The 11580-nt window shown below is 41.7% G+C and overlaps 1 protein-coding gene across 1 annotated transcript in view; it reads right to left on the bottom strand.

The window, feature by feature from the left end:
- The window catches only part of ddx31 (DEAD (Asp-Glu-Ala-Asp) box polypeptide 31), a 24973-nt gene extending 20706 nt beyond the window's left edge, over positions 1–4267 (bottom strand). The window contains exons 1-5 of the mRNA XM_061730150.1: positions 4120–4267; positions 2622–2998; positions 2276–2351; positions 761–804; positions 606–676 (exon numbers count right to left, since the gene is read on the bottom strand). Coding sequence (XP_061586134.1) covers positions 606–676; positions 761–804; positions 2276–2351; positions 2622–2998; positions 4120–4230 — 679 coding nt within the window. The 5' untranslated portion in view covers positions 4231–4267. The remainder of the gene's footprint in view (positions 1–605; positions 677–760; positions 805–2275; positions 2352–2621; positions 2999–4119) is intronic.
- Between the last annotated feature and the right edge of the window lie 7313 nt (positions 4268–11580).

Raw genomic sequence — 11580 nt, 5'->3', positions numbered from 1 at the left:
TTACTAGTAGCTTCCAAAAAAACAATAACGAGGAAATGGCTAAACGAAGAGCCACCAACAAAAAGAGAGAGGGTAACAATTGTAAAGGAGATGTTTGTCATGGAATGGCTGATATTTTCTCTCAGACTCTGCACAGATAAATTAGACAAGTATTGGTACAAATGGGTGATGCACATGAATGCTGTGAAAGAAGACCTTTTATTTTAACATATTATGAATACTTTATTTCTTTCCTTTAACAATTACTACAACATGCACCTCATTATTATTTCTTTGTCAACTATTTATCTGATGTCAAGGTAAACTCTCCATGTGCTCAAGAGTAATATGGACTGAACTCAAATCACACTTGGGACCCGAGTTAAACCTCCTGTCACCTTTACTATCGTTGGAAACGTAACCCAGAAAACTAGAAATGAACAGAGAAAAGACTATATGTTCATCAGCATGTACATCTGTGTTATATTTGTGTTACTGTAAAAACTAAAATACAAAAAGAAGTCCCTAAACTGCCCATGATGTCCCTGACAGCAGAGCTCCCTCTACCGAGGACGGAGCAGATCGGCAGGTTTGCTCTCGTGAGTGGAAGTGTCACTGCGTCTCACCTGATCCGGTCTGAGATCGGACCACCGCGTCTCGGCCCAGGAGCAGAGCAGGGATGGTCTGTTTCTGAACGCTGGACACACACAGGACACGGTAAACAGACAGGACGCTGACAAGGTGTGTGTGAGTGTGTGTGTGTGTGTGTGTGTAAACTGACCTGGTCAAGGTGGAAACATTCAGGACTTTGTTCAGTGTTGCCACCTGGAGGACAGAAACCATCAATACAGCTAAACTGATTTCATGATTCATAAATGAAAAATAAACAGAAGAGAGGACTGAAAGTCAGTGTGGCTGGTTAGTGTCACTGGTTAGTAGGGGTGTAACGATACACTAATCTCACGGTACGATACAGGATATTGAGGTCACGATAACGATACGATACGATATTATAGCAGTATTTTTTTAACAACCTTGAATGAGGAACATATGACTGGAAAAAATGGTCTTTTATTTGAAAGACACAAAATACAAAACAATGCCATTTTCCAGAAATGTAACTAAAATTAAATAAATAAAATTAAATAAATACATACAATTTTACATCATAAAAAAGATTGATTCATGTTCACCTTATAAGTGTAAGAGGAGATTTATTTTTGTTAAGAAAGTTATTTTGGTAATTGAGGGTTCATTATTTTATAAATATATTCTTTATATTCTGATGTAAATCAGGGACTATAATGACACTAGTCAGTTTATCTGTAGTGATTAGTCTGTTTTAGATTGGGCGGAGTGATACGCCACAGTACGGCACTAGGTGCTGTGTTGATGTTCTAAAATCCTACACTGTTGAGGGACATTAAAGTACACTGGAACTCAGCAGAAGTTTCCCCGTGTTTATCCTACTCACGACCCCAAAAAGGTTTAATTTAATAAGGTAAGGCTTAACTCTACACCAGCCTTACATAAGTAAAAGTTCAGAGCTCAAAACCCTGCAAGAGTCCCGTGATCGGGACCAAAACGGTACTAGTTTCTTCTGAGCGGAGGAAGATTTTGGTCCGCGGGTCGAGACGCGGTCGGCACCAATACACTGCGCGTTACTGGTCAACACAATAGATTAATATTAATAATCCAATATCGCGCTACAGTTTGTCACCTCCACGACACGTTTCGTGACGTTTTTGTATCGCGAGATTTCGTGGCACGATATATTGTTACACCCCTAATGGATGAACTGATCTGCTCATAATTAGTGTCAAGTAACATAAACTAGCATTTGAAGTTAGCATGGGCTAGGCCAAGCTAAAACAGCGAATGTGTGGGCGTGTTCCCAGAAGCCCGTAGGCCTGTTTCCTCCACACACTGGCCCATGTTTAAATTAACTGTTGGGGTTTGGGCGGAGTTAGCCATGGCGAGGTAGCGACCTGCACCGACCAGAACCTCCTTCTGCAGGACTGTTGTTCGTTTCATGGCTCTGCTGGAACGTTGATCGCTATCTGAACACTCGTAACGCGGTAAACGGTGGGCGAGAATTGTGGGCGAGCAAAACCCTTCAAAAGTTCTTGTAGAACAGATTGTTCCTGAGCTCGTAGGTGGAAAAGAACGGGGTTTAGTATCCACGATAAAAAAGATCAAAGAAAAAAATACAACTAACTGTGTTAGTCCTTATGTCTAAACACGTTTGTGTGTGTGTGTGTGTGTGTGTGTGTGTGTGTGTGTGTGTGTGTGTTACCAGGTGGGGGTGAAGGTTGACTTCTGAAAACGAGTCAGAGGTAAAAATCTTCTCCTTTAACTGTAAAACATTGGGTCTGAAGGAAAGAAAGAAAGAAAGGAAGGAAGGAAGGAAGGAAGGAAGGAAGGAAGGAAGGAAGGAAGGAAGGAAGGAAGGAAGGAAGGAAGGAAGGAAGGAAGGAAGGAAGGAAGGAAGGAAGGAATAAAAGATGGAAGGGACAAGGGTAGGAAATAAGGAAGGAGATTGAAGGAAATAAGGAAGGAGGGATGGAGACATAATAAAGGAGAGGTCAGAACTGGATCACTGGAGCCCCTGGTACCTGCTGGATGAACCAATCAGAGCTCACCTGTGGATCTCTGGGATATCTGGGTTGTGCTTGAACAGAGAGGAGGTCTTGATGCTGCCAGGGCCCGTTTCCTTCACCCCCTCTTTCCTCTCCCTCTCCCCCTTCTCCTCCTTCTTCTCCTGCCTCTTCTTCTTCTTCTTCTGTGGTGATTGGTCTGCGGCAGCAGGGGGCGGAGCCTCCCGGAGCACCTGTGTGCTCGTCTGTTGCTTTACACGTACAGATCCAGATGTTTGCTGCGCAGGAGAGTCCGGCTGCAGCTGCAGCGGCCCAGGAGCCTCGTCCTCGTCTTCATCCTTGTCCGGCTCGGGGAGTGTCCTCTGTTTGGAGGAGACCCCCACCCCCGGGGACGAGGAGGACGTCCACCTCCTCTGCTTCTTCTGGAAAACACAAAGAGGCCAAAGCCGTGAGCCAACAGCTGGAGTTCGCCTTACATGAGGGCTCAGAGATCTGCAGCGGGGACCAGTCCCTGATGACTGTTTTCATCATCCAGCTCCCACCCAATTTCTGACCATTACCGCCCGCAACCTGAAAAACTCTGAGAATTCCTGCCGCACAATAATAGAGATGCATAGATTTTGTGTCTTCTCCCATCCAGCAAGAGAAATGTCCAGACAAATCTATCTGATTTAATGTTAACATGATCATTGTGGAGCTTGATGGATGATTGACAGTTCATAGGTCACCTGTTATACCTTTCGTGCATCAATTATGTGATTGAGGTTATAGCAACGAGAGTAACTGTGAGTGGCTCAAATAACACTAATAAATATAACAAAATAAACAAAGTTAACGAATTAAACTAATTAATTAAAAAAAATTACTACTTGGCCATTACATTGGTGGAGGAAGAGAACGCTGCTGACTGACTGAGGTTCCAATCCCTGCGTCTCTTCCAAGATGCTCCACAGACTCTAAACGCAGTTTCTCCAAATATCTGACCGGCCTTGCTTTGTCTTTGTTTTGTAAAGACCTTGTTTGAGGTTTTTTTTCTACACCTGATCCCGCCAGATTTGCGTTGGCGGGATCCGGCGGGTTGTTTAAACACCAACATGAAGATGGTGAAAGAGATGGCAGAAGCTTCATCAGGACACCGGAGCAGATCAAAATAAAGTGGAAAAATATACAGAAGGCGTAACATTGACGCCAAACAAAACAACCGTCAACCGGAAGTGGCTCTTTGTTGAAATGGTTACAATGGTTACCATGGTTACAGCGCCACATAGCGTCACGGAATCAGCCATGCTCTGGACATTTATCCCATTCTCTGAACAGCAGGTAAACTCAGACCAGTGATTGGGTCTTCTGGATGTTTATCTGATACCATCAGAAATCCCATCTCTTTGCTGCATGTAAATGTACTGAGTGTCACCTCCGTGGATTTACCTCTGGGTGTGGGAGGTTACCACGGCAACCGCCACCAGCCAACTAAACTTGGATCTTGCACAGGACTAGAAGAAGCTAGAAGTCTGTGTGTGTGTGTGTGTGTGTGGTCACTCACTGAAGCCCATCTCTCCTGAGTCGTCGGGCGTCTCCTCCTGTTGGACAGGGATGCTGACGACGACACGCTGCTGCAGATGTTCAGGCACAGCTGCTCCTCTGCTGACGACATCCCGGGACCGCTGCTGCACACAGCAGGTATCTGGCTTTCACTCTGAATGAAGGAATGAATGAATTAATGTTTATTTCGGTACATTTGTAACCCAAAGGGAGAAGGTAGAAGCAAGGCTTATATATACACCTACCCCTTTTACTGGCACCTAACATTGGTTACAGCAAATACAAAAGAGCAAAGCTCAAGACTTTGAAATGAACTATCAGTAAACTCAAATATCCCATCATAGGAAAAATAAATAGCACATGGCTCATAACCCAAAATAAACTTAAATTTCCCATCATAGCAAGAATAAAAAGTAGTGCATTGCGCAAAACCCAAAATATAACAGTACAGAAGTTGGCAAACTTAATTTTCCATACCATAATTAGAAATTACGTCTTTTAAGGCTGAATAGTGTCCAACATGATGTGATATTTACAGGACAGTTGTTCCAGATGTTCACCCCTTTGACAGATACACAGTGATTTTTTTCACATTGGTTCTGGTCTTGGATTTTTCAAATAATAAAGTTCCTCTCATGTTGTATCTGGTGTCCCTCATTTTAAACAGATTCTGGACATGTGGAGGTAGAAGTTTGTTTCTGCCTCACATGTTGGACTCAGATCAAACACTGTTCTGCTGCTGAACCACGTGGGCTGGTGTTTAAAAGGACCTCACGTGTGGCTCTTCACGAGACAAAACAGTGGACAACTTTAGGAAGGAGATCAATATAATCTTTCTGACTCTGATGAAAGGCTGACACGTGACGGCGTGTTCGGGATCGATAACACGTTTGTCCGCAGGTTTCACGGACACGCCGGAAAGGGAACGTTAAATCCACATGTTTGTGAGTGTGATTCTCTGCTGAAGAAGTACAGGTCAGCAGAGAACTGCAGGGGCCCAATGTCTACGTGAACGCGTGTGTTCCGCAGAATCATTCAAAAGAAACGAGAAGAGAAAACAGTAAATAAAAACTCACCGTAAAACCACCGGGACTCGCACTGCGACACGCGTTGAGCTTGTTCCGGGTACGTCACTCAGCCCCGCCCCCGCGAGCATGCGCAGTAAACTCACGTGGTATTTTCTTGTTTTCATCACAACATAGAGCATTGAGAGCATATGGAGCAAATGCATAATAAAGTAAATAATCCAGTCCTGAAAAAACACATTCATTAATGCAATAGATGATTCAGATCATTATCTAGTCCAATAAAGGCAAAAATCCAAAAAGGGTCCCCAAATAAGGTCAACGTTTTTTTCTAACAGAATACAGTATTTTTTCTGGAGCGCTATAGACCCCTTTCCAGCCTACGTCATCACAGGATGCTCGCGCATTGTTGCGGCGGAAGTGCTGGTGAAGTTGCATGAGTTTGAATAGAGCGAGGGAAGATTTGTTTCTTAATTTGCGTTTTTGGAGTTGCAGTAACGTTATAGAAGAACAACATGCCCACCAGCTGTTGTGTGTACGGGTGTACAAATCGAAATCCCGAGGAACATAATTTTTTTGCAATTCCCAGAGGAAACAGGCCATTTCAAAAGCACCGACTGGACCGAGGATCATCAAGCATGCCCGCGTTTGCAGTGCTCATTTCATATCTGGTGAGTTATCGTGGCTATCTGGTTTAGCTTTACTTGAATGCCTTTAATTGAGTAGCTGTAGGTAGAGTAAGTGTATTGTAAGTGTTTGCTACCATAGACTGTAAGTTTACTACTGGTGCTAGCTAGTAGCTAACTTATACAGCTGAGAGCTTCAGTGTGGTGTACATAATAATTATTAATATTATTAATATTATTAATATTATAGATCCATGGGTGTACAGCAGCTCCACGTAACTTAACAGCTTTAACGCTCTAGCATCATTGTTGTTTAGGATGTGTGCCCTGGTTGTCTTTTCTCTGATTTGAGCATCTCAGAACACTTAAGAAACTTGAAAAGTGGTTATCTGGTGTTATTTGGCTAATGTGTTTCTTTCTTTTTACAGGTGAGATGTCACTGGACCACGACAGTCCTGATTTTGTGCCCTCTATTTTTTCATACACTAAACAAAACCAAAACCCTGATGCAAAGATCAAGAGGTAAAATACAATAAATGAGATCTAGCTGTTTGTGTTTTTAGCTTAACCTAATGACATGATTAACTCATGAATATTAAGGGTTTACTTATTTTGGTATTAAGCAAACCATAACCGATAATTAAGATGGGAATGTATTGTATTACAGCTTGAGATCAGTATTTTTGTTCATTTGAGTTTTTTTATGTGAAGGTACCAAAGAAAAAAGAAATGGAGTGAAAGACTTCTGGTTGCTTCACCAAATCAACCTGCTCCTGCTCCTGGAACTCCAGAGGAAGTCACCGGCATGGATCACAGTCCTAGTAAGTGTAGCCACTGTTGTGTCATTTCATGTCTCATTGCATTGTATAATGGTTCAACCATGTTGAGTATTCTCCCCCTATGCTGATCTCCACATCCATTCTTTTCTTTACAACCCATATTTATGCACAGTGTAGACTAACACAGTTGCAATTAATCTTATGTCTATGTATGTGACAAATAAAATCTCCTTGTCCCTGTCCTTTTCTCCTCTCCTATTCACAACTGTCCTCTACTGATTCCAATGCCCCTTTTGTGTTCTCTAAACACCTCTCCATCCATCCATCCATCCATCTCGTCTTCAATTCTCAACTGTTCTCTTTTCTGCTAAAGCTGAAGAGGACATCCCAGTCACGAGGACAGAATACAATGACCTGAACCTGAGGTACACCGAGCTGAAGAGTGACTACGTCAACCTGCAGGAAAAGTATCAACAGCTGCGAGATGAAAATGAGAGACTTAAAGAGGAGCTAAAGAAGTCTACATTTTCATACTCAAATATTAAGTGCAACATGGTACAACTGTTGTTTATCACTGGAATAACATCTGTAGCTCTCTCTACAGGATCATCTTTTGATAGTGTTAATGAAATTAAGGTTGCAGCTCATGGTGCCACCCTTCGCATTCCAGCTTTCACCAAAGGCAAACGGCAACTTTCTGCACAGGAGGTCGACACATCAAGACAACTGTCACGTGTCAGGATACATGTCGAACGTGTTATAGGGAGATGGAAGAACTTCAGAATTTTGCAGACAAGAATTCCACTGTCACAGGCTGACCTTCTAGATGATATTGTTATTGTGTGTGCTAGTCTCACAAACCTTAGCAAAAGTGTTGTTCCGAAAAAATCTAAGAAATAAGGGTTCTGAATAATAACATCAAGTCTTGACATTTTTTTTATTTTCTCATCAGTGATTTGGAGCTGTGACTATGAATTGAATATCAGCCATTAATGATTTACTTGACTATTAAAGTTTTGCTAATAAACTACCGGAGTTATTTGTTTTTTCCTCACTGATTGTGTAAATGTATTGATTTTCTCTTTTTAAAGCTACAAACATCCAACTTCCACAGCTGTAAATATGCTGCACAAATATACATATATTCACTATATGTGTTGTATATCAAACTCAGGTATATTATAGATATATTAATCCCCACAAACCCTCAAATAAAAATAATGAATATACCTAAAAATAATGAACTAAGTTTTAAAAAACTGTATTTTGCATTATATGCCTTTTAATGTTTTTCTTTTTATCATATTAGTGGGAATAGGTTTCTGTAAATTAATGGTGATAATCTGAGATGCAGGATGGACAATAAAGCTCATATAATTTTTATTTATTTTTATTTTTTTAAATAACTATCAACTTCATTCAGCCAGCACAGACAAAGGTACACATGACATGGCTTTCATTCAAAGGCAATGCTTAATGAAACTCATTAAGAAACAAAGGGGACACAGTAAATTAACAAAAATAATAAGATAAATAAATATGAAATAATATAATAACTTAAAATGTCTAGTGTATAAAATACATTCAGTTGACTGTCATAATTCTTTACAAACTTCAGCTGTGACAGCTGCTGACAGTGTCGCAGCTTCTCCTGAGTAAACACTAGGTTTCTCAACCAAATACGGATGAATATCCGGCCATTGGACATCGGGCCACTTTGTGATATCTTCCTCCGGGAAGGAAGTTGCTTTCCATCCGCCAAAGTTAGTTTAGTAACGTAATTTCCACGATCTTTTTCCGTCAATCGGCTGGTGTAAACTGTGATGAACTCCGTCTTTCTGCCGCAACAATGCGCGCGCAGCTTGCTTGTTTACAAACACGGAAAGGGGTCTATATGATGCAAGTTCATTGATACACTGTTTGGGTACGTTTTTTTTTCCTGATTTCCATTTTTTTTAAATACAATTTTTTGCCGCAGCTTACTTTTCCAGGCCTTGAAAAAAATGTACTGAGCTGGTACAGTATATATGGGAGTTTGTATGTATATGTGTTACAGAATGAAATGACATGTATACAAACTTTCACATAAGGGCCTAATTACAGCTCATGACTCATAAATTCAAATGAACAATCAAACTTGTTTCTTTATCAAAATATAAAATTAATTAATTTATACATTTATCAATATGCCATACCATATGTCTTTGTTAAAAAGCATAATACAAAGTCTTTCAGCATAAAAGTACGTATTTTTAATGTGTGACAGCATCCTGTATCATAACTAAATCTCTGCCGTTTGTAACAAACCAAACCGTGTGAAAATCGGGTAAAAATTCAGGGAGTTATGGATTATTGTAGTCGGGGATAAAACCTTCCTCAGTAGAAATAAATGCACTGGGGCCGCATTGGAGACCCATCCAAGATGGCGGCTGCGCTGAACGTCAGCTCCGGCAGCGTCAGTCTATGAGGCGTCTACGTATATTTTGGCGCTTTTCCACTAGTACCTCCTCAGCTCGCTTCTACCCGCCACGGCCCCGTCTTGCGCTTTTGCACTACGGGCTGAGGCGGGTAGAGCCGCTCCAAGCAGATACTTTTTCTGTAACCGTGTTAGAGAGAAAAAACACTCAGTGATCTGAAGAAAGAGGCTGAGACATCTTATTTTCTTGCATGCAAGGGTAGGCGCACGAGCAGCGGACTACAACGGTCCTGCCCCCAGCAAAGTTTATTTAAAGACATGAAAAAATGGGTGTGTATTTACAGAAGAAAAGGGTGTAGATTTCAGAGTACAATCAGGAAGTAGGTGTGCCGTGGGTGTGGTGTGGATCACATCATCGCACAGTAGATTCAGATGAGGCGACCTTGACACGGCTCACATGACGCAGCCAAGAATGGTGAGGAAAGCAGATAGATAAAAGAAACAAATCAAACAGGCCACATCATGGGAAAATATTCTCACTCTAACATTCCCCCCTGTTTATCATTTTAGGATAATGCACATGCAGTATATCAAATCTTCGTAACTTGACAAGCATTTTCTACCAGATCATTATTAATTACACGTCATCATCCTGCATCGCCTGTTGGAATTTCGCCTCCAGCAGTGCGAGGTCCGAATCTTCAGCAGTGGACGCATAGCATAGCATAGCAGTATATTGAATCATGGAGACGTTGATCATACATGATATCATACAGCGGACAGAGGGTATGATGCAGCTAATGAACACACAGAATACAATACACTTAAATTGCAAGACATAGTTATTCTGAACACCACTTTGATAATGTACAAGGCTTATAACAAATCACTTCCGGGCTACAGGAACTGTTCAAGCCAAGAGAGGGAAAATACGACCTCAGGGGAACAGCAATGTTTGACACAACAGCAATAAGAACAAACACAAAAGGCAGATGTATATCTGTTTTAGGAGTAAAACTGTGGAACTCATTACACAACGACCTTAAACAAACTCAATAAAAGCATACAAGATATTATTCAAAGCAAAGGTAATACACATATATAGAAACACAATAAGCAAACAAAGAAGAATGTACACATGCATGAGATAAAATGACAACTTAAATTGGGTTTATCGGGTTTCCTCAGCATCTTTTCACTTTCTGTTTTCAGAGCTATCATTATTATCATCATCATTATTATTGCCATTACTGTTGTTATTATTATTATTATTATCATAATTGTCATTATTGGTATTATTATCACTATTACTATTATTATTATTTTGTGTAGACCCATGATACTTAATTTGTTCTTCTTGTATATTCTATTCTGTTAAAAGGTTGGCAAGACAAGCTTTATGCCTCAAGCCCAGACCTCCTCGGCCAAAACAATCACAACGTTGACCAGGGAAAAACCTGTGTTAACTCATTTGTTGATTTTTTTGTGATTTACCGAAATAAATATTAACTATAACTATAACTATAATAATATGGGAACACTACCAACGGGCATAAGTAGCTTAATAGGTCTTCCAGACCAGCCTCCGGACCAGATCCAGGACCATATATCCCAGCCGGAGGCGGATTCATAAGCATCACCTTTTTTCATTTGCGCAAGCAGATCATTCATATGACTGAGGGTGTCAGAAATATTTGCAGCCGCATCAGGAATGTAAGTACAACGTTTTTCACCAATTACATGACACAAACCTCCTTGTGAGGCTAAGATCAGCATGGTACGCGTGGCGATCATGACGGGCGGGAGAGATGACATGCCCTTAGTCAGAATTGCTGTTAAGTTCTCCAATTGAACATGCACTGCATCTACGCCGTGAGCATTCTTAACAGCCCCCCACCACGGAAACACACCGGCAAAGAACTTCTCTCCTACGGTGGTCTGTACTGGAACATCGCCAGCACGCTTCTGCCTGTAGTGGGGATAATGACGGTGGAGTATGTCAGCTGGTCGTACAGGGTAATAGCAGGTGTGAGTTCAATCAGGGTGCAGGTCCCGATCCAGCCGTAGGGAAGGACCTGATACACATCATAACCACAGAGCCAGGCAGCGCTGCTGGGGCTGCTGCATCCTTCATCAGAAGGCCAGGAAACAGCCTCTGTGTCAGAAAAGTTACCTGTCAGGTCACTTACAGAGGCGGCGTTAGCGCGGGGACCGAGGCAAACCGACTGATTATAAAGAGGCCCTTCACCACACGTGGCGTGGACTGTCATCCGACAGCCGGAGGTGGAGCCTACTGGAACGCTCGGTTTAGCACCCTCATATGAACGCCTGAAACAAAGTTGAAAGTTTTCAGGAACTTGTGCAGGTTCAATAGACATCACAGGCTGGTTAAGGTCAGGGTGTTCTCTGGCTTCCGTGCCATTCACTCGGATCAGATTCTGATTTCAGCGAGAACATTCGGAGACATCAGTTAAGTTCAACTTTAACCACTTCGTCCTGACAGGTTTTCCAGACGTATTCGTTGCTTTGAACATACCCTTTGACACACAGATAACATCAGAGACAGTCAATGGTTTAGGTTTTACAAAGGACGAGTCCCGCTGTGAGTGGGGCATG

This window comes from Cololabis saira, chromosome 9 (genome assembly GCF_033807715.1).
Source record: "Cololabis saira isolate AMF1-May2022 chromosome 9, fColSai1.1, whole genome shotgun sequence".
NCBI classification, from domain to species: Eukaryota; Metazoa; Chordata; class Actinopteri; order Beloniformes; family Belonidae; genus Cololabis; species Cololabis saira.
The sequence above is the reverse complement of the archived record's forward strand: the minus strand, read 5'-3'. Positions and strand labels throughout refer to the sequence as shown.